This window comes from Microcebus murinus, chromosome 5, assembly GCF_040939455.1.
Source record: "Microcebus murinus isolate Inina chromosome 5, M.murinus_Inina_mat1.0, whole genome shotgun sequence".
Classification (NCBI taxonomy): domain Eukaryota; kingdom Metazoa; phylum Chordata; class Mammalia; order Primates; family Cheirogaleidae; genus Microcebus; species Microcebus murinus.
The window spans coordinates 20,395,939-20,420,581 of NC_134108.1; the positions used below are offsets into that span (position 1 = coordinate 20,395,939).

At 39.7% G+C, this 24,643-nt stretch overlaps 1 protein-coding gene across 5 annotated transcripts in view; it reads right to left on the reverse strand.

Moving 5' to 3' along the window:
• The window catches only part of ZC2HC1B (zinc finger C2HC-type containing 1B), a 50,117-nt gene that overhangs the window by 4,655 nt on the left and 20,819 nt on the right, over window positions 1–24,643 (reverse strand). The window contains exons 5-10 of one of the 5 annotated variants that reach the window (XR_012919262.1): window positions 14,535–14,674; window positions 11,103–11,211; window positions 7,957–8,016; window positions 1,494–1,578; window positions 993–1,067; window positions 88–121 (exon numbers count right to left, since the gene is read on the reverse strand). Coding sequence is in view for 3 of the 5 variants with exons in the window: in XM_076002907.1 (XP_075859022.1) it covers window positions 1,508–1,578; window positions 7,957–8,016; window positions 11,103–11,211; window positions 14,535–14,674 (380 nt within the window). In the remaining 2 variants the exon portion in view is untranslated. Of the gene's footprint in view, window positions 1–87; window positions 122–860; window positions 1,068–1,298; window positions 1,579–7,956; window positions 8,017–11,102; window positions 11,212–14,534; window positions 14,675–24,643 lie in introns of those variants that run through there. The other 4 variants (XR_001151094.3, XM_076002907.1, XM_012752541.3 and 1 more) reach the window with 4 other exon arrangements.

Below are 24,643 nucleotides of genomic sequence, written 5' to 3' on the forward strand. Positions count from 1 at the left end.
ACTTCAGCCAAAACTCCATTTATAGAAGCTTCCACACATACTTTTACATGGCTAGATACAGTCTCCCATCAGTTCTAAAACACACACCTGATTGTCCTGAGCACAAAACACACCATTTTACCTACAAAATAGAAGTTGTAAGAATTTTAGATGTTTGCACTGCAAATGGAGGTAGTCTGGGATTCTCCTACTTAAATTTACACTAAAAGTGTGTGTGTGGGGGGGGCTTAAAGTTCTCGGATTATAAAGTATGAGTTAAGCATAAATGACTCTACAAAAAGAAGTTCATTGCCCCTAAAGACTGCAAACAGAAGGGATAGCTGAGTCACTTTCTCCCAACAGAGCCGTATAAACCAATGGGAAGAGAAATGAACAGGTGACTTCTGATTTGGCCATGATAAATAAATAGCTTGAGCTCACTTAGAGCGTTCGTCCCACAGGATGGAAGGTTTCTGGAAGGCAGCTATGCTTGCCACCGTACCACCAATGCACTTTGAATCAGAACAGGATGGAAGGTTTTTGCAACCTTTTCTCCTCCATTTCAGTGTTTCCCAAAAAATACAGTCTGTGTGACTGGTATATGAGAGAAGATTCTACATGGTACATAGATGACCACTTAAATTAGGTGCAGTAACTAATTATAGTTAATATTTATTAGATGCCAATATCAAAACTGGGATTTCACAGCTATTTTATAAAATGAAGCTAGTTACTAATGACCTTCCTGGTCAGTAAATAATGCTAGTACTCCAATGACGATCTTACTAAAAGGTTCTAGCATCAAAGCAACGTTATCTCTAAAAACCTATTAAATGTCCAATTAAAAACCTTCAAGTAAATCTTTAAAGCAAGCATTATCATACAGGTTGATGTATTTAATGGTTTTGTTTTGAAATTTTTGAAGGGGGTAAGTAAGGAGAAAATTTGAAGCTAGTTTTACTTATTCTAAGCAATGCCTCAAAAAGAGTCATGGGTGTGTAAACAGACATCACCTCTACTGTCCCTTCCCTATAGGTGGCTTTCCTGGGTATACAACCATCCAGGCTGATGAGGTTCAGGGAGCCAGTCTGAAAGCAGAAAGAAAAGACATTTACTTTAGAACTTCATTGATTCCACATTGACAGCATTTAAGTAGGCCTCTTTAGATTTTTAATTGTTTTACAAACAATTCACAATCTCAGTGAACTATTCTTTTTGGGGTAATGTGTTTGGAAAAAGGGACAAGGCAATAGGCCTTCCAGATCAAAAGTGAAGAACAATTCCCCTTTCCTATAAAGTCATGAATCAAAAACCGAATAACCTTTTCAAACTGTATGTTTAATGGAAGAGTAAGTTTCGAGAACATACAACTTGTTAACCCAACTCAGGGTTTGCCAACCTTTCTCTCTGGTTCACCTGTTGTGGATCCATTCTCTCAAAGGGCCATTCACTGTATTTTGCACATTAGATGATCAGCAGCATTTGGATTAGAGGTTGTTTTTTTTGTTCCTTACCTAGCCTCTAGGAGTTAATCTTTTTTAGAAGATTTATTAAATCCTTGTCTGGGTTTTGCTCCGGAAGCAGTGTCCATAGCTGATCCTTTGCAAACATAAACAGATTTGTTATTATCTCAAAGCGGGACATTACTAAAAAAAAAAAAAAAATGATTGTGAAATCTCCACATTGGATTCAAAACACTATTCTTCCCTTTTTGGGAAAAAGGAGTTAGCTACAGACAAATACCCCACTCTCTGGCCTGGGCCAAATAAGAAGGAAAAAGGGGACTGTCTCCGGTGCCTTCTCCCCTCTGCTCACCCATGGACTTTGAACCTCCACCTCTGGTGACCCACCATTGAGACACTATGACTCTTAACATCCCTCCCCACTGCTGCCCTGGCTTCCAAAATGTACCCTGACATTTTGCATCTTCACAATTCTTTGCAAGCTCTATACAAAACAAGGGGTTTTAGAAGCCTCGTGGAAGCATAGGACGCCTGCCCTCCCAGGGGTTATGTATGTGGCCATGGACGAGTTCCACAAATAGTATTCTTCCCTTTGTGCCCTGCAGCACCGTTAGGTGTGGAGAAGCAAATGTTTATGGACGTGGGCACATCACACCACAGTCTAGCTTTGACCACAGGGAATGGGATAGGGTTCTCAGGGAAGTCCTTTTTTGTAAAAAGGAACAAGCCTCCTCTGTCCTAGAGGCTTCCTTTCTACTCAAGTGCTTTATGTAGGGCCCATAACAAGGAAATTATGAATCACACTATCAAAGGATATAGGAATAGAAAGAGCTTTCAGTGTAAAGTTTTACCCAAAGATACACAGGTTTTAATTCTTCCAAAGAATCAGCAACTGACACTTCAATACTCATTAGATTTGCTACACAATTAAATTAGGTAAAGAAGTAGGGGAGCTAGTGTGGATAAGATGCTTACCCTGATAAAAATCTACTGGCTCCAGAAATAAAAGCAGAGGCCTTGCCAACACAGCTGTATAAATGCAATTCACTGCTACATATATGAAATAATGCAGGTATAGAACCCAGAACAACATTTTCATAGTGATTTTAGTCTCTGTTTAAAGGTACCTGAGAAGCTGCTTCTCCGTAGTACATTCCCAGTAAATTCATCACTCGTATACCAAAAGCCTCCAGATAATTGCCATCAGTATTTATTTGCTGACTAGGCCCATCTAAAAGATTCTAAAGATCTTAGAATCTTTGTGAGAATGCAAGAAGACCCACACCTTTTCCTAAAACAATTTCCTAATACATATCTATAGCCTCAATATTTATATTTTTGGACCCAGTTTTCCAAAGCAGTCAATGCTTTGGGGACACACTCTGCCATTTCCTGTTAAGTTGCTTGTCCACGTCGCTTAACCTCTCTGTGCTTTCTTGCCTGTAAAACAGAGTTATGAATAGTACACGTTGACCTCCTAGTGCTATGGTGAGGATTGAGTTCATAAACAAAGCACTTGGAAGAGTGCCCAGTGTAAGTGGGGGCTACTGCTCATGAATAAGAGATTTATTTAATATAGCAAAAAAGTAGAAGCAGTCTATCTGTTCAACATCAGAAAAACAGCTGAATGAGTTAAATTATATTCCTGTGATGATACTGTGCTTTCAAAGAAACTCTTCTGCCATAGAAAAACACTCAAAAATGTTAGTTGAAAAAAAAAAATCAGCACGTGTAACTGTACATAGACAATGATTCTAACTTTACTAAAAGGAAAACATAAAAGGAAGAGGATGAATAGAAAAAAACTGGGGAAAAAAAATCAATGTTAACAGTGGTCATTTAGGGCAGCAGTCCCCAACCTTTTTGGCAACAGGGATTGGTTTCATAGAAGACAATTTTTCCACGGGCAGGGGTTGGTTGGTGGGGGCAGGTGGAGCTCAGGCAGTGATGCCAACGATAAGAGAACAGCAAAGCCAAAGCTTTGCTTGCTCCCTCTGCCATTCCTAAGTTTCATGGAAGACAATTTTCCATGGATGAAAGGGTTGGGAGGCACAGCAGAGCTCTGTGGCCTGGTCCCTAACAGGCCGCAGAACGGGCATTGGGAACCACAGATTTAGGATAATGAAATTACGAGTAATTTTTTTCTGAATATTTTCCCCCCATTTTCTAATATCTTCTACAATAAGCATGAGTTTCTTACATAATTTTTTAAAATGCTATTTCTCAAAAGAAATTTTAGGCAGGCTAATTTAAAGTGCCTAGAAACAGACATACAAATGGCCAACAGATACATGAAAAAATGCTCGCCATCACTAATCATCAGAGAAATGCAAATCAAAAACACAATGAAGCCGGGCGCGGTGGCTCACGCCTGTAATCCTAGCTCTCTGGGAGGCTGAGGCGGGCGGATTGCTCGAGGTCGGGAGTTCGAAACCAGCCTGAGCAAGAGCGAGACCCCGTCTCTACTATAAATAGAAAGAAACTAATTGGCCAACTAATATATATATAGAAAAAATTAGCGGGGCATGGTGGCTCATGCCTGTAGTCCCAGCTACTTGGGAGGCTGAGACAGAAGGATCGCTTGAGCCCAGGAGTTTGAGGTTGCTGTGAGCTAGGCTGACGCCATGGCACTCACTCTAGCCTGGGCAACAAAGCAAGACTCTGTCTCTAAAAAAAAAAAAAAAAAAAAAAAAAACACAATGAGATATCATGTCACCCCAATTAGAATGACTATTATCAAAAAGACAGAAAATATTTTTGTTAAGAATGTGGAGAAAAGGGAACTCTTATATAGTGTTGGTGGGAATGTAAATTAGTAAAGACATTATGGAAAACAGAATGGAGGTTTCTCAAAAAACTAAAAGAAGAACTACCATATGATCTACCAATCCCACTACTAGGTATTTATCCAAAGGAAATCAGTATATTAAAGGGATATCTGTACCCCTATGTTTATTGTAAGGGTTACAATAGCCAATATGTGGCTTTTCCCAGGGATACCTGGCAATAGCCATGAGATGGAATCAACCTAAGTACATGTCCATCAGTGGATGAATGGATAAAGAAAATCTGGTACATATACACAATGGGATACCATTCAGCCACAAAAAAAGAATGAAATCTTGCCATTTGCAACAACATGGATGAGACTAGAGGTCATTATGTCAAGTGAAATAAACCAGACACAGACAAATTCTCCATGTTCTCATTCATATGAAGGAGCTAAAAAAGTTGATCTCATGGAGGTAGAAAGTAGAATGATAGTTACCAAAGGCTAGGAAGGGTATGGGGGTGGAGGATGAAGTGAGGTTGATTATATGTACAAACATACAATTTTACAGATGGAATAAACTCTAGTGTTTGATAGCAGAATAGGGTAGCTATAGTTAACAACAATATATTGTATATTTCAAACTAACTAGAAGAGAGGATTTGAAATGTTCCCCAAACAAAGAAATGATAAATGCTCAAGAGGATAAATATCCTAAATAGTCTGATTTGATCGTTGCACATTATATGCATGTATCGAAATACCACATGTACCTCATAAATATGTATAAATATTATGTATCAATTTTAAAAGGACCCTCATATTACAAATAAACTTATGGAGACCATAACAAAGGAATGGACACTAGATGTGATTCTGACTCGTGCATGGACCTGTTCACATCAATGAAAGCCATTTGGTACTTTTCTCCAAGTCTTAAACATTTTTGATAATTCACCTTCCCTCAGTACCCTTCTGCTTCCTCCCTGCAAGGGCTCAAAAGAACATGTGACTAATTTAAAGGCACACTAACCCTACCAATCTTATTTTTAAATATAAGCAAGTAAGACCACAGGAAAGAATAAGAAATTAAATTTAAAAAGCATCTTAAGCCTGGAATGAAACAAAAAGCTATCTCCTAAAACTAATTAACATGACAATTCTATTCACATGCCAATAATTTACGTGAGAAATTACAGAATCAAGATTTCCACTTTCTTTCATATATTTCATTCAACAAGTATTTATTGAGTACCTCCTTTGTGCCACAAACAGTTCTAAAGTAGGGATATTGCAGTATAATAAAAAAAGAAGGCTGGGTGTGCTGGATCACACCTATAATCCCAGTACTTTGGGAGGCCCAGGTGGGAGGATTGCTTAAGGCCAGGATTTTGAGACCAGCCTGGGCAACATGGTAAGGCCCCGTCTCTACACAAAATTTTTAAAATTAGCCAACCATGGTGGTGCACACCTGTACTCCCAGCTAGTAAGGAGGCTGAGGCCAAAGGCTGCTTGAGCCCAGGAGTTGGAGGTTACAGTGAGCTATGATGACACCACTGCACTCCCACCTCAGTGACAGAGACCCTGTCTCTAAAAAAACAAAAAAGATATCGTAGACAATTTCCTGCCTTCTAGACACTTTCATTCCATCTTTTTGTTGTTGTTGGAGGAGATAAAATGAGTTATATATATATTTGGATATTAGAAGGCAATAAATGCTATGGGGAAAAAAACTACAAAGGAGTTAGGGAAGGCTTGGCTAATTTTAAATACAGAGGATGGGGAGAAAAGGTGACACTTCAGAAAAGAACTGGAGGAAGTGAATGAGTGAGCAGTGCAGATTAGCAGAAGAGTGTTTTTGTTTTCCTCAGAGGGAGCAGCCAGAGGAAGGCCCCTGAGGCAGGAGTGTACACGCCCATTGCCCATTACCGTCAAGGGACAACACAGGCCACTGCAGTGGGAGCAGGACTGGGAAGGAACAATAGAAGTTGAGCTCAGATGGTATTATAGAATCTAGTGTGGGCCATTTTAAGAACTTTGCCTTTTAGTTAGTAACACCACAGAGGTTATAACCATCAGCTAGTCAAGAGCAAACATAATACCATTTTGCTGAGACTTAACTGGCCTACTAATCTATTTTCTGATGTACTAGAATGGCGTCTTTACAGTGTTCTGCCTGACATCACATAGCAGGACATAGTACTTCATTTATGTCTTGTTTGCTACTTTAAAGATTTTTAACATTCCATCCTGACATGCTGTGCTTAACCATTCCCAATATCTTTCTAAGTGTACTAGAGATCAGAGAGACCAATGGTTGTATAACCCTGGTACTGATTTGACTTTGAACACTATCACAGTTACCTAATCCTCATACATTAATATTCCCTCATGGCAAATAAGCTTTGACCTTGAACTTTAAAAAGTACTTTCCACTCCTTTAAGCATTATAATATATATTCTAAAAAATAAGAAGAGAAACCATAATATAAAGAAATTGTTTTTTCTGAAGAATGCTAACCATTATACTTTAGAAAAAGAGCTTATTAGTGAAAGTTTGGCCAAATGGATACACATACAGTTTGAATTCTTAGTGAAAACTAAAATCCACCTCATTGTTAAGTTTTCACAGATCGTGAAAAAACTAATGACTGGTCAGAATTCTGAAAAGATGGCAGAGTAGGAAACACCAGGCATCTGTCTGCCCACCTATAGACACCAACTGCACTGGCAGCATCTGTTTGATGTAACTATTTTGGAACTCTGGAGTCTATTGAAGGCTTGCAACATGCAAGGGAAGGCTGGGACAGTAAAATGCAGTTAATTTCATAAATTTCAGCTCTTAGCACAGTAGCAGCTACATATCCCTCACCCTTCAGCCATGTGGCAGGCAGCTGTGTACATGTTACTGGATCAATCTGCACATGGTTTAGGGGAGCTGTGGTAGGCAATAAGAACCCTGTCCTTTAAATATCAGGGATCTATGCTCTGGATCACTGATTGTTCCCACTGATCAAAGAGGCACAGACAAAGAGACAGGTGGCCATTGTTGCTGCACCTCCCCCCACTGTTGCATGCTCCTCCTCTGGCTGAAATGACTTCCAGAGGAACTGAAGGGCCGGTACTCTTCCTCATCCTTCATTTTGGTCTTTCCCCCCTTTTGGAAACCAGATATTAAAAACTACAATAGTCAAAAACAACTGCATATATGGGGAATATTATAAAGTTAACACACAAACCTAGGGAAAGACATAGGCTCAAAAAGACCTATTGTCATTTCATGCTTATCCTTAGCACAGAGACAGTCTGCAGAAATAAAGCCAAAACCAAAAACAATAACAAAACCCAGCAAATCCTAGAGAAGGGGGAGAATCTGATCTCCACAGTTTCCACATTATTAGATTTAAACATCCAGTTTTCAACAACAAAAAATATAACAAGTCATACAAAGAAACAGGAAAGTATATCCCATTCAAAGAAGAAAAAAATGAATCAACAGAAACTGTCCCTAAAAAAGGCCTGATGACAGATCTATTAAACACATCTACTAGACAAAGACTTTTAAACAACTATCTTAAATATCCTCAAAGAACTAAAGGACTATGTGAAGAAAATCAAGAAAATGATGTATGAACAATATAGAATTATTAATAGAGAGAAATCCTGAAAAGAAATCAAAAACATTCTGGAGCTGAAAAAACAAAAACTAAAAGAAACACTTATTAGAAGGGTTCAAGGACATACCTGAGCAGGAAGAAGAAACAATCTGCAAACTTGAAGACAGCACAATGAAAATTATTGAGTCTGAGGAATAGAAAGAAAAAAGATTGAGGAAAAATGAACAGAGCCTAAGGGACCTTTGGAACACCATCAAGCAAACCAACACGTCCATTGTAGGAATCCCAAAAAGAAAAAGAGAAAGAGAAAAAAGCAAGGGAATATTTGAAGAAATAAAGGCTGAAAACTTCCCAAATCTAATAAAAGACATGACCATGAACATTCAAGAAGCACAAGAAACTCCAAAATGAATGCAAAAAGACCAACATTGAGACACATTATAATCAAACTTTCAAAAGACAAAGAATCTTAACTGCAGCAAGAGGGAAGTGACTATCACATACAAGGGATCCTTAATAAAATTATCAGCAGATTTCTCATCAGAAACTTTGGAGGCTAGAAGACAGTGGACCAATATATTCAAAGTGATACAATAAAAAACTGTCAACTGAGAATCCCATAAATAGGCAAATTGTCCTTCAAAAGTGAGTGAGAAATTAAGACATTTCCAGATAAATAAAAGTCGAAGGAGTTCATTATCACGAGACCTGCCCTGAGAAATGCTCAATGGAGTTCTACAGAGTTAAATGAGAGGATAACAGATAGCAGTTTGAAGCTATATGAAGAAATGAAGATCTAAGTAAATGGCCAAGTAAATACATGGGCCATTATAAAAGCTAGAATTATTATAACAGTAGTTTATAACTCCATCTTTTTGTTTTCTACATGGTTTAAGAGATTAGTACTTTTATTAAAAAAACAGTGATTAGTCTAAAAGTTTGTATTATAACTCTGGCTTATAACTCCACATTTCATTTTATACATAATTTAAGAAACTAATGAATTTACAAGAATTATTAATGTTTTGGAGTATACAATGTACAGGTTGAATATCCCTTATCTGAAATGTTTGGGAGCAGAATGTTTCAAACTTCAGATTTTTTTGAATTTTGGAATAGTGTGCATTATACTTACTGGTTGACCATCCATAATCCAAAATCTGAAATGCTCCAATGAGTATTTCCTTTTAGCATCATGTTGGTATTCAAAATGTTTTGAATTTTAGAGTATTATAAATTATAGATTATCAGATTAGGAATACTCAACTTGTATAAAGATGTAATTTGGTGACATCAATAACCAAAAGGGGTGAAGATGAAGCAGTTGAAGGAGATTTTTTTCTATGTTACTGAAGATAAGCTGGTATAAATTCAAATTAGAGTGTTATCACTTTAGGCTATTAAATGTAATTCTCATAGTAACCACAAAGAAAATAGCTGCAGAATATACACAAGAGGAAATGAGAAAGGAATTTAAATGTTTCACTACAAAAAAATTAACTAAACACAAAAGAAGATAGTAATGTAAGAAACAAGGGCCAAAAAACTATAAGCCATATAGAAAACAAACAGCGGGCTGGGCAAAGTAGCTAATACCTGTAATCCTAGCACTTTGGGAGGCCAAGGAAGAAGGATTGCTCAAGGTCAAGAATTTGAGACTAGCCTGAGCAACACAGCAAGATCTCATTCTCTACAAAAAATAAAAAAATTAGTCAAGTATAGTGGCACACACTTGTAGTCCCAGCTACTTGAGAGGCTGAGGCAGGAGGATTGCTTGAGCCCAGGAGGTTTGAGGTTGCTGTGAGTTAGACTGATGCCACGGCACTCTAGCCCAGACAACAGAGCAAGAGACTGCCTTAAAATAAATAAATAAAATAAAATAAAATAATAAAATAAAATAAAAAACAAATAGCAAAATGACAGACATTCCTCATAATTACTAATTGCTTTCAATGTAAATGGATTAAACTCTCCAAAAGACAGAGATTGGAAATATGGACAAAATATGTCCAACATATGCTGTCAACAAGATACTCACTTTAGGTCCAAAGACACAAATAGATTAAAAGTGAAAGGGTAGAAAAAGAAGTGATACACAAATAGCAACAAAAGAGAACAGGAATGGCCACACTATTGCCAGACAAAATAGACTTTAAATCAATAAGGTTACAACAGATAAAGAAGGACATTACATATTAATAAGAGGTTATATATTAAGAAGATACAATAATTATGAACTTAATGACAGACCATCAAATAAATGAAGCAAATCTCAACAAAATTGAAGGCAGAAATAGACACTTCTACCACAATAGTTGGAGACTTCAATACCCTAAGAAAATAGAGGACTTAACACAATAAACCAACTAGATCTAACAGACATATAGAAAACACTATACATAACAGCAGCATATACATTCTTCTCAAGCACACATGGGCATTTTCCAGGATGGATCATATGTCAGGCCACAGATTAAGTCTTAATAAATTGAAAAAGATATATATATCATACAAAGTCTTTCTCCAACCATGATGGAATAAAGCAGAAGTGAAGGCAGAAAATGCACAAATTTGTGGAGATTAAACAATACACTCTTAAACAACCAATAGATCAAAGAATAAATCACAAGAGAAATTAGAAAATAGTTGGAGACAAATGAAACCCAAAATACAACACACCAAAACTTATGAACTCAGTAAAAGCAACGCTAAAGGGGAATTTAGCTATAAATGCTTACCTTAAAAAAACTCTCATATTAACAACCTAACTTGACAAGTTAAGGAAAGAGAGAAGAAAAAACTACATTTTTCACAGATCTAGAAAAAATAATTCTATGCTTTGTATGGAACCAGAGAAGACCCTATATAGCTAAAGCAATCTTAATACTAAGAATTTGTGTAGTTAAAAAAAAAAAAAAAAAAGGGAAGTACAAGAAAATAAAGCAAACTTAAGCAAAAAAGAACAATTTGGGGGGCATCAATTTAAGACTTCAAGCTATACTACAAGGATATGGTAACCATTCTCAGTCTCTTAGACTCCTGCTGCTGTGATCAGATTTGATTTTGTACATTGTCAAACTTGTGTAATCTTTAATAACTATTCCCTCTTAGCAAAGCAGCTTTATCCTTGAACAAACCCACATGTCTTTGTATCCAAAAGCAACAGTGAATGTCATTATATAGCTTTTGCTGACTACCAATGAGTCCCAAAGCCAAGTGTGGCCCCCTTTAATCCCCCATCATTCCACAGTTGAAATGCCTGTTGTGACTCACCTGGCTCGGTTGAGAACCCACTCATGGCCTCCAGGGCTCTGTTCTGTAGCAAAGCTCCCACGGCACTTGTAACAGTTGGCTCTTTTTTGGGACTCATCTGAGCCCTACCCTACAGAGAAACACACACAGCACAGTTCTGTAACCTCAGGTACTAAGTAGGAGGTGAAGCTGTTTCCACTTAACCAGCAGCAGATTGGAGTCATCTGCAGGGACTCCCAGTGGAAGGGGACAAGCACACACCCGGCACCTCAGGTTCCTGTCCTCCCTGCTGTTGCTCAAAGCCATGTCTGGATTTTGGAGCTTCCATTCCATAATCAAACCCTTGAGGTTGTTGGTGGTGTTTTTGCTCTATAAAATTAGTTATATGGAGACATAAGGAATCACTTAATTCCAATAAGGACATAGTTATAGAATATTTTATTTTTTCATTACGCTTGAAGATGATTTTGTTCTTTACCATGAACCGAGAAGAAAAACTGAGATTTGCAGGCAGCAAATGTTTTAAGCATGAAATTCCAACATCCCTATGCCATCCCCCTCCCTGCAGAGCAGCAGCAGCAGCAGCAGCAGCAGAAGAGTTATAACAACACAAAATAAGGATCAAAAGGCTTCTTACAACCTCCTTTTTACCTCACCACTGATCCCAACCCCGGGTCCATGGAAAATACAGTGCAAAGATAACCTGTTACTCTGAGTGGAAGTCTTGCTTGGACAAGGGTGGCTGTGAGATTCCAGCAGGCAGCTCATCCCCATCCAAATAAATCTATTTTTAGAAGCCCATATTGGTCTCTCTTGGTTAAGGGGATGACACATTTTTAAAGTTGATTATGTTTAAAATAGAAACGCATTTCGGCTGTGCCATTAACAGCCCTTCAAAACTGAAGCGGCCCCTCCCTTCTTGCTCCATTTCTGAATAAGCTTCGCTATCAGGCAAGGCCCTGGCGTGGTGAAGCTGCCCCAAGGGAAGCAAATACCGCTGTTCAGATACGCTCTACAGCGAGGGAAGGAATTCAGAGAGCATGCAATTTTTCTTCTGTGTTCCCAGTCACCACTTAGCTCTGGAAAACAAGAGGAGGAACGGGGCCAAGGCACTGGCTACACTCAGGACAGCCAGCTGGCCTTCTTCAGGAAGAAAAAAAACTTGTCATCTGCTGCTTCCCGGCGCTCTCCCTGGCCCCACTAATGCCGACTGACTTTTGTGGACTGGTTAGAAGAACCATTTGCAGAAATGTAACTCGTCCTCTACTGCTTTACCAGGTGTAGGTAGATTTATACTTAGAAACTTCTCCAAAATTAGGTTGAATTCAAGCCCATGGCAGTCAAATCCCTCCAAAATTGTGGTGCCAATCCTACCAACAGGCAAAGGCTTGTAGAGAGGGGAGGAAGCGTGGAGCAATGTGGAGAGGCGAAGGGCAGAGAAACCCCATGTGCGAGACACCGAGCTGGGCACTTATGTTATCTACAGTCCTCCCTCCCAAGGACTCGGCAAGGCACACGTCATAAACCTCATTTTGCAGATTAAAGTGAGTCTCAAAGAATTCCAGTAACCTGGCCAAGTTTACCTACAGATAGTAAATTATAGACCTGAAATTCAAACTCTGACTACTGATTGTAGAATCCTGGCTCTTTCTACCTTGCTATCTCAGATGTAAAGCCCGAATCTCTAAAACTGTATTTATCATAACTACTGCCCTTCAACAAATATATATGTCCTCCCTCCTGTGTTCTGAGAGAGAGTATTTCTAACTGTCCAGGCTCTGGAGCTGAAAACCTTACTGTCAACCCTCATCCCCTCTTTCACGCTATGTCCAATCATTTTCTCAGTCTCATCAATTATTTCTTAAATTCTACCCCCTAACACACACCCCATGGTCCTCCTGCCCCAGGCCCCCACTCTTTCTCTGTTGCTGTGGCTCCTACTAGCCTCTCGCCAATCCATCTTGAACAGTAATTGCAAACGTAATCTTTCTAAAAAGCCACTTCCATGTCATTCCAGTCTCCACCGTTCAACCAATCCACACTGCCTATAGGATGACACACGGGGCCAATAAGAGACGACTGGACAGAAGAGCTGAGAAAGTCAAGTTGCAGAGAGAGGAGGTGGCAGAGGCACAGCAAGAGGAAGAGACAGGGTGGCAAGGTGGGAACAGGACTGCCTGGCTTCCCAGGGACTTTCTACTTCTTGTTTCCAGGCTGTCAGGCCTGGCTGTCCTCAGATTTTAGAGCATCTATCCAACAAATTCCTCTTTTCCTCCTCTCTGAACTGGCTTGAGGAAAAGCCCTTCTAGATCTGCTGGCCCACCTTGCTGTCCCTTTCACTCTTCCACAGGAATGCTGTGCTTTAGCCTTTAGCCATAAAATCCTTTAGGATTTTATACATAAAATCCTTCCCAACTCCAGCTCCAGGCTGGTGAACCCATTTTGATGTTTAAGGGAAAAATGTTTGCTCGCCTCTGAAGACTTCCAGGAATCATGGTGTCATCTTCTTCTGCAGCCCTGATACAGATGCCAGCTACCCCACCTCATACCGTACTGTTTCCAAGTCCCCTTCCTTCTTTGAATTCAACCAGTACTTAGCACTGTGTCTAATACACAGTAGATAGTCAATAATTCTCTCAATGCTCTAATGTATGTGGCGACAGAGCTCAGAATCCATAGTCTCTGTGATATACTGTTGTTGGAAAGGATCCTATCCCATTAGATACTGGATTTAACAGAGAGCTTTCAAAACATGTTGCGTACTCTTAAAGTATTCAGACGAACTTAATCTTATTTTGGTGTCTGAGCCATGTTTATGAAACAAATCATTTTATGCAATAGTGTAAGTTATGTCCTTGGGACCTTTGTGTGTACCGAGCTGTTTGCTGACTCCAGTTCTGTGTGCCAGAACCCTATATTGGATTCCACCTCAGGTTGTCATTTTACCTATTTGTACCTATTTGTAACAGCTGCTTCCATTCAGCCATATACCCCTTTAACATGCTGATTCTGTGGCTTTAAGTAAAGGGCAGAAGACCCCTCTCCTCGCTGGATGGAGCAAAACACACAGCCTGTGGGGTAGTTGCCTTACTAACAGCCTTCCCTACTCAAGCAGTTTCTCCTCAGATTCACAATTCTTTTCTGAGTGGTTAAGGCTGATAACCACTCAAGAGTTCTGCCCTAATGCTATAGAAACACAATTTCCATAACCAAGTCTTCATCCAAAGAAGCTTCAAATACTTTAGCAATATTTTTTCTACAACACCCAAAGGTGCTGTTAGCTGGAAAGCATCCACCCCCTAAAGAAGCTGACTGCTGTTGGGCCAAGTGACAGTGATCAGTTCTCTTGATCCTTGTACTTCTTAGAATGGGTAACTAAAGTTCTCTAACAAATTCTACCTGCTTGCCCCAGGGATGCAAGGACACAACAGCCAGTACCTGGGGGATACTTACCTGGCCTCTGGATGCCAGTTTGGCTGCTGTCTGGGCTGGATCAAAGACTCGGCGAGATGATTGATCCTTGCAGAAATTAACATGTCGCTGGGATGCGGTTTCATTAAACTTCCTCATACAATATGGGCACTGAATATAATCTGAATGTAATGATAACAACAAATGACAATTAACATTTCAAAAACAACCATGGAATGGACCGTATGAAATGAAATAAATAGGATACGAATTCTGCTCCAACATAAAAAAAACCAAGTCCCAAACTCTGGTTTGAGACAGTTGATTCCAGAGGGGGACACATGCAAGGGCTCAAATAAAGGATTCTACCTATGCAGCTATTTCAATTAAGAACGTGCCTTTAAAATGTTCACATGGTATATTTTTTTGAAAATAGATTAATTATACTTAGGAACTTCCCAATTAAATGAATTATTTAGTGAATCTTCATGTAAAGAAAGTGGTCCTAGGGAGGCCGAAAAAAGATGGCGGATGAGAAACACCGCCAGACAGAGTGTCTCTGCAGAAAAGATAGATTCTAGCAGAAATCAGAAGAAAGAAGCAAGAAGACGAGCCTACATTGGATGAGGGTCGGAAGGGGGAGTACCTGAGACCACGGGAGACTCCATGGGAGGAGGTCACAGAGGAGAACTGGAGGCTGAGACCGCCGGAGCAGCCCGGAGACCAGCGGGAAGTACTGGCCATTTCCCCTCCCCTGCATCCCGGACTGCTGGTGGGCTCCCCAGTGAGTGGAGAGACCTGCGGACACCAGCCCAGCAACGGCCGCTGCCAGTGAGCGGTAAGCCAGTGGCGGACGCAGCACCAGGCTCCCAACTCCCTCGGGGCACCTCCGTGTGCACAGACCCGAGCCGGGCGGCAGACGCCATACTGCCTCCTCCTCCTCTCCCCTGACCCTACCCGCGGATGCCCAGAGAGACAGACAGACAATATAGCCACCAGCCGGAGTCACCTACAGGGAACGGGACCTTCCCTTTTGGGGCCCTACAGCTGACTAAGGGGAACTCAGACTGTGAGCTCCCTACCTGCCAGCTCTCCCAGGTGCTGCTGGCACGGTGATCCCAGGAGAGTGGGGCAGACTCTGAGGCTGAGAGACATAAACCCAGCTTGGGCTTCCTGTGGGTGAATTGGGACTGGCACTGCTCTCCCTGGTGGGGATATAGTTTGAACTCTGGGACCCAGAGGTCAGACCTGCAGACCACATCCCATGCACCGAGGCCTCCTATTGTCTGGGGCACAGAAGGGATATTTGTAAACAGCCTACTTTGGTGTGTGTGCCTTCAGGGGCAGATAAGCATCCTAGAGGGCAACGTTCCCCCCAAAGGGAGGCCCTGCACCCAGCCCAGGTGGCGTTCCTGCTTAGGGAACCTCCCCGCAGGTAGCACAGCAAGGGGAGGAGTGGTGGCGTGTGGTCTGGCCTGCGGGCAGAGGCCCAGCAGTAGCTGTGGAGTTGGGGACGGTGGAAAGAAGCCAGGCCCTCTCCAGACTGTGAGTCTCAGACAGCCCAATCCCCACACGCAGACACTCTGACTGAGCCGGGCCATTCCAGCCCCAACCTGAAAGCTTTGCCTGGAAGCAGAGAACAGAACTTTGACCCCTGCTGACAACATTGGTGTTGCCTGAGGGCAGGCTTACCCAACCCAGCTCTGCCAAGACTCTCTCCTAGACTAGCCCTCACTGAAGGGGAGAAAAGGACACACCTGGAAGTCCCAGGGCCCCACCCACCACCTGAGGCACTAGAGTTCTCTCTACAGGAACAAGAGCTGATAACAGGGCATAAAAACAACAGCATAGCAAGTTCCTCCAAACAAGTGCCACCTACTGACAGGGAGAGCATCCTGCACACCCTTATCAGGACAGGGAGTGGACGAATCTCACCCACAGATACCACCTTCCGGCTCAGAAACTAAACAAGGCGTGTGAATACCCAAACAAAAACCTAAAGAAAAGAAACAACAACTGATCGATATGGGAAGAAATCAGCGAAGGAACTCAGGAAATATGAAGAACCAAATGGAAAACTCTCCCCCAAAGAGGAGCCCCAGCCCCCTAGAAACGGGCACCAACCAAAATCAGGTAACCAAAATGACAGAAGAGGAATTTCGTATGTGGATCATAAGAACACTCACCGAGCTGCAACAACAACTCAATAACCAACACAAAGAAACCACAAAAAGCCTCCAGGATCTGGAAAAAGAAATGGACACAATGAAGAAAAGTTTAACTGAACTCCTGGAAATGAAGAATCAATTCAAGGAACTACAAAATACAGTGGAAAGTCTCAAGAACAGGGTAGATCAAACAGAAGAAAGAATCTCAGAGCTTGAAGATAACACCCTCCAATTAAATAAATCAGTCACAGAGATAGAGCAGAGAAACAAGAGAAAAGAGCAAAGCCTACAAGAGATGTGGGATTATGTGAAGAAACCTAACGTGAGGGTCATAGGGTTACCAGAAGGGGAAGAAGACAACACTCAAGGGTTGGACAAGCTGTTTGAAGATATAATAGAGGAAAATTTCCCAGGCCTTGCTCAAAATCTTGATATACAAGTTCAAGAAGCTCAGAGGACACCTGGGAGATTCAATGCAAACAGGAAGACATCACGACATGCAGTCATCAGACTGACCAAAGTATCAACTAAAGAGGCCCTTCTAAGAGCTGTAAGACAAAAGAAGCAAGTAACATACAAGGGAAAGCCAATTCGAATAACACTAGACTTCTCTAATGAGCCTTTACAAGCAAGGAGAGACTGGGGCCCCATTGTCACTCTTTTGAAACAAAACAATGCCCAGCCTAGAATATTATTCCCTTCAAAACTAAGCTTCATATATGAAGGAGAAATAAAAACATTCTCAGACAAGCAAAGGCTCAGAGAATTCACCAAGACAAGACCAGCCCTACAAGAAGTACTTAAAAGAGCGTTACGCACGGAACATCATAATAATAACCCACGAATATAAAAACAACCAAAACCCAAAGATATTAAAAGCCAGATATTACAATGGCTCAAGACAGAAATCGTAGCAACAACATCCAACCCAACAGAATGAACAGTAATCTACCTTACCTATCAGTTCTCTCAATAAATGTCAATGGCTTAAACTCTCCACTCATGAGACATAGGTTGGCTGAATGGTTAAGAAAATACAGGCCAAGTATATGCTGTCTTCAGGAAACACATCTAACCTGCAAGGATGCATATAGACTCAAAATAAAAGGCTGGAGATCAATATTCCAAGCAAATAGAAGCCAAAAGAAGGCTGGTGTGGCAGTTCTAATTTCAGACGATTTAGTTTTTAAACCAACAAAAGTAGTGAAAGACAAAGAGGGTCATTATATAATGGTGAAGGGCACACTTCAACAAGAAGAAATAACAATTTTAAATATATATGCACCCAACTTAGGTGCACCCAGATTCATAAAGCAAACCTTCCTGGAGCTAAGCAAATGGATTAATAGCAACTCCATAATCACCAGAGATTTCAACACCCCACTGACTGCACGAGACAGATCCTCCAAACAGAAAATTAATAAAGAAATAATGGACTTAAACAAAACTCTAGAACAATTGGGTCTGACTGACATTTACAGAACATTCTACCCAAAATCCACTGAATATACGTTCTTCTCATTAGCTCACAGGACATTCTCTAAGATTGACCATATCCTAGGACACAAAGTAAACCTCAAGAAATTTAAAAAAATAGAAATCATACCATGTATCTTCTCAGATCACAGTGGAATAAAAGTAGAAATCAACCGTAACAGAAACTCACATTTCAACGCAAAAACGTGGAAATTAAACAACCTCCTAGTAAATGATTACTTCATAAATGAAGAAATCAAGATGGAAATAAAAAAATTCTATGAAGAAAATGACAATGGAGAGACAAGTTATCAAATCCTCTGGGACACAGCTAAAGCAGTTCTAAGAGGAAAGTTTATCTCCATAAATGCCTATAACCAAAAGTCAAAAAGATCACAAATAGACAATCTAATGAAATGACTCAAAGAGCCCTAAAAAGAAGAACAGACCAGCCCCAAACCCAGCAGAAGAAGTGAAATCAACAAGATCAAATCAGAACTAAACGAAATTGAAAATAGGGGAGCTATTCAGCAGATTAACAAAACAAAAAGTTGGTTCTTTGAAAAAATAAACAAAATTGACACACCACTGGCTATGCTAACGAAAAGCAGAAAAGAGAAATCTCTAATAAGCTCCATCAGAAACAAAAAAGGAGATATCACAACTGATCCCAAAGAGATACAAGATATAATTTATGAGTACTACAAAAATATTTATTCACACAAATTGGAAAATGTGGAGGAAATGGACAAATTTCTAGAAACACATAGCCTCCCTAGGCTCAATCAGGAAGAAATAGATTCCCTGAACAAAACAATCTCAACTGCTGAAATAGAAACAGCAATTAAAAATCTCCCAGAAAGAAAAGTCCTGGTCCAGATGGCTTCACACCCGAATTTTACCATACTTACAAAGAAGAACTAGTACCTATCTTGCAGAAACTATTCCACAACATCGAGAAGACCGGAAACCTCCCCAACACCTTTTATGAAGCGAATATTACTCTGATACCAAAACCAGGAAAGGATGCAACAAAAAAAGAAAACTACAGACCAATATCCCTAATGAATATAGATGCAAAAATTTTCAACAAAATCTTAGCTAACCGAATCCAGACGCTTATTAAAAAAATAATCCATCACGACCAAGTGGGCTTCATCCCAGGGATGCAGGGATGGTTCAACATACGTAAATCTATAAATGCAATTCACCACATAAACAGAAGCAAAAACAAAGACCACATGATTCTTTCAATAGATGCAGAAAAAGCTTTTGACAAAATTCAACACCCTTTCATGATACGAACACTTAAGAAAATAGGCATAGAAGGGACATACCTAAAAATGATACAAGCCATATATTACAGACCCATAGCCAACATCATACTGAATGGGGAAAAACTGAAAGCATTCCCACTTAGAACTGGAACCAGACAAAGCTGCCCACTATCTCCACTTCTATTCAACATAGTGCTGGAAGTCCTGGCTACAGCAATCAGACAGGAAAGTGGAATTAAAGGTATCCAAATAGGGGCAGAAGAGATCAAACTTTCACTGTTTGCTGATGATATGATATTGTATCTAGAAAACCCCAAGGATTCAACCAAGAAACTCCTGGAACTGATCAATGAATTTAGTAAAGTCTCAGGATACAAAATCAATACACAGAAATCAGAGGCATTCATATACGCCAACAACAATCAAATTGAGAACCAAATCAAAGACTCAATACCCTTCACAATAGCAACAAAGAAATTAAAGTACCTAGGAGTATACTTAACCAAGGAGGTAAAAGACCTCTACAAGGAGAACTATGAAACACTGAGGAAGGAAATAGCAGAGGACGTAAACAGATGGAAATCCATACCAGGCTCGTGGATCGGCAGACTCAACATCATTAAAATGTCTATACTACCCAAACTGATCTACAGATTCAATGCAATACCTATTAAAATCCCATCAGCATTCTTCACAGATATAGAAAAAATAATTTTACGCTTTGTATGGAACCAAAGAAGACCCCGAATATCAAAAGCAATTCTAGGCAACAAAAACAAAATGGGAGGTATTAATATGCCAGATATCAAACTATACTACAAAGCTGTAGTAATTAAAACAATCTGGTATTGGCACAAAAATAGGAATATTGACCAGTGGAACATATCTGAGAATCCTGATATAAAACCATCCTCATATAGCTATCTAATCTTTGACAAAGCAGACAAAAACATACACTGGGGAAAAGAATCCCTTTTCAATAAATGGTGCTGGGAAAACTGGATAGCCACTTGTAGAAGGCTAAAGTAGGACCCACACCTTTCACCTCTCACAAAAATCAACTCACGCTGGATAACAGACTTAAACCTAAGGTATGAAACGATTAGAATTCTAGAGGAAAATGTTGGAAACACTCTCCTAGACATCGGCCTAGGCAAAGAGTTTATGAAGAAGTCCCCAAAGGCAATCACAGCAGCAACAAAAATAAATAAATGGGACATGATCAAACTAAAAAGCTTCTGCACAGCCAAAGAAACAGTCATGAAAATAAACAGACAACCTACAGATTGGGAGAAAATTTTTGCATCCTACGCATCCAATAAGGGGCTGATAACTAGAATATACTTAGAACTCACGAAAATCAGCAAGAAAAAATCAAATAACCCTATTAAAAAGTGGGCAAAGGACTTGAACAGAAACTTTTCTAAAGAAGACAGAAGAATGGCCAACAAACATATGAAAAAATGCTCAACATCTCTAATCATCAGGGAAATGCAAATCAAAACCACAATGAGATATCACTTAACTCCAGTTAGAATGGCCTTTATCAAAAAGTCTCCAAATAACAAATGCTGGCGTGGTTGCGGAGAGAGAGGAACACTCCTACACTGCTGGTGGGACTACAAACTAGTTCAACCTCTGTGGAAAGCAATATGGAGATACCTTAAAGCGATAGAAGTGAATCTACCATTTGATCTAGCAATCCCATTGCTGGGCATCTACCCAAATGATCCAATGACACTCTACAAAAAAGACACCTGCACTTGAATGTTTATAGCAGCACAATTCATAATTGCAAGGCTGTGGAAACAGCCCAAGTGCCCATCAATCCAAGAATGGATTAATAAAATGTGGTATATGTATATCATGGAGTACTATTCAGCTCTAAGAAACAACGGTGATATAGCACATCTTATATTTTCCTGGTTAGAGCTGGAACCCATACTACTAAGTGAAGTATCCCAAGAATGGAAAAACAAGCACCAGATATATTCTCCAGAAAACTGGTATTAACTGAGTAGCACCTAAGTGGACACATAGGTACTACAGTAATAGGGTATTGGGCAGGTGGGAGGGGGGAGGGGGGCGGGTATATATATACATAAGGAGTGAGATGTGCACCATCTGGGGAATGGTCATGCTGGAAACTCAGACTTGTGTGTGGGGGAGGGCATTTATTGAAACCTTAAAATCTGTTCCCCCGTAATATGCCGAAATAAAAAAAAAAAAAAAGAAAGAAATGGCTTCAGTTTCTAGCTGTCCCACTCCTGCAGCCCCAGGTCCTCTGTGGTTCTGTCCAATACCTTTCTGTCCAAATTTGTCTTTCATTTGCAATTACCAGATAGAATTGGCTAGTGAGAGAAATGGGAAGTGGGGAAAATCCAAGATCTTCTTAGACTGTGGAGCTGCTCGTAACAAAGCTACGTTGGAGCCTACACCTCTACAGGAGCAGAGATCGGGCTTTGCTTGTTTGTTTCAGGCTCATCCAAGGGATAGCATAAAAGAATAACTTGCCGCTAGGAAGGGTTTGACACAGCATCAATCTTAAACTCAGTATGGAAGTTTGGGTTAGCATGTAGTCAAAATCCTACATGTGTGGAGGGATATTCAATGCAGTGATGTCTTCAAAGTTTAGAGTTTTTCGTAAGCCATTTTTTAAAGCAGTTTTTCTATTTGAAAAAATCATTTCCTAAGATGAATACTCATAAAATGTAAGCATTGTAAGCACTTAGACATCATCTCCTAGCTCTATCCTTTATTTCACATTTGGGAAAGCAGTACTTAACTGTTGATTTAATATTTTCTGAGAACCTACTTGGTGCCAGGCAGTGTTTTATACCTGGAAATGCAACGTCTCTGCTAGGAGATGCATTCTAGTAAGGAGTAAGCATTCTAGGTCAGAAACAGATAAATAAAAATTTCACACGGTGATAAATGCCTCAAAATAAATAAATAAATAAATAAAACAGGACAGTGTTGGGAAATGAAAAAGAGCCCAGTTCTGGAGCCGGCCTGACTGGTTTTGGACCAGACTTTTCACTCGTTATGTGTATGAACTTGGGCAAGTTACTCAACCTCGTTAAGCTTCCATTCCCTCTGCGACTACTTATCACCTACTTCATCAGGTTGTTGTGAAAGTTAACTAGGATAATCCACACAAGGGTTTGGCACAGGGGGCAGGGTGGGACGTGCCAAATGTTTTCTAAATGCTAGCTATTGCTGTAAGAAAACAAGTCTAGCAAGGTTGTGTTTCCAGCTACCAAACAAGAGTGAAACCGCTTAGAAAAAAGTAAAATGCAAAGTGTCATTATCATTCAGAACTAATTTACAGTGGTGTAGACAAACCATCTGGAACGTGGGGCTCTAAGCTTGGTGGTTTTTTTCTTCAGTTAACACTGAAGCTAGAAAGTCAAGTCTTACTTCAGAAATGCTGCTACCATAAACACTACTCACATAGGGCAACGGCAATCACCATGGCAATACTGAGTCGCTTCCTTAATCTCCCTTGTTCATTCATTCATTGCCACCCTTCTATGTGTTGGGCATTACATGCCACCATGGGGACAGCAAAGTTGAAGTTTATTTCCCTGCCAACAAAAATCTCAGAGATGAGTAGGCAAATAGACAATTACCACTTGGTGGGATAAACTGAGAGGAGGGACTTCTGGGGTCCATATGAGAAAGTGGAAGCTCCACAGAGGGGCAAAGGGCAGGTGGGTACCATGGCTAAGCATTCATTCGGGTTGCTGATTGTATTTATGTTGAACTTCAAATGCTCTGGGAATGAAAAAAGTCTTTTACTGCAACAATAATCTAAACGCAGCATGACTAAACTACATGTTCTATTCTCTTCTCAATCTGAGTCCCCTCTCTTGCTATATTAATGCTTTCATAAAAATCACTATGTCCTACTTATTTCAATAAATAATTTTATTTATTTTTCACTTATTTTAGAGACAGGGTCTTGCTCTGTCTCCCAGGCAGGAGTGCAGTGGTATGACCATAGCTCACTGCAGCTTTGAACTCAGGGCCTCAAACAATCCTCCCATCTTAGCCTCCTGAGTAGCAGGGACTACAGGCACATGACACCAGGCCTGGCTCAATAAGCATTTTACAAATCAGAGTACAAATGGATTCTTATGAGAAATATGGTGACCGATCTCATAAAAAATTAAAGTAGAAAAATAAGCATCATTTCAAAATGCAAACATGTAAAGTCTTGATGTTTACATTAGCCATATAAAATGGTAATGGAATGCCCCAGGCCTCACAGAATAATCCCAATTATAAATATTCTACATCACTCTCCCCATAAACTGTTATAACATCCTGGAAATTTGAATCATTGGAAGAATTGGTTAAGTCACTAAGAAGTAGAATAAATATATGCATGTCATGAGAACTGAGTCATGAAAATAGGGAATCATGCTGAGAAAGAAAAAAGGAAATTACTTACAAACTCATGCTTATTAGGCCACAGTATATATAACTCTAGTTATGTGTGTATAAATTTTCTAGTACTTAAGCTTGAAAACACTGGGCTAATATAAAATCCCTGCACAATCAAAATAATCAAATTGTGATAAAAATGTGCTATTGCATATAATCATTTTGCTTGCTGCATAAAATTATAGTTAAGGGCACAGAATTTAACTATTAAACTATATTTTAGCATAAGAATGCAAAGGAAAGAAAAATAAATTGTACATTTGATTAGGCCTTGCAAAGGGAATTTTTTTTTTAGAGGAACATTAATACCTACATTTTAGATCCAAGTCACATTTTAGATCCAAGTTGGATCTAAAACGTGAGAGAAATTCACACAGCAGGACATTGACATGGTTTCACTTATTCAATTAGAGAACCATAAGGTAGCCATCAACCCAGTAGCTTCTGATCTTAAAATGAATATATTACTCATAAAAGATGGTTTTTGTTATATGAACTTGTTGCCAAAGTACTTGTGTATTACTAAAATCACAGCCGCAGATCTTTCTACTGAGCATCTTAAGACAACACATTAAAGACAACACATTATTTTAAACTACATTTTCATTAGCACCCAACAAAAGTGAAGCAGTTATAAAGATTATTTTCTGGTACAGAAATTCAGATGATTTTTATAGTATTATTATACTGTGAGTTTTTATTTTTGTACTTTTCAAAATGAACTCTTTTGGGGAATAATTTATACACAATTAAGTGCACCTATTTTACATATACTGTTCAA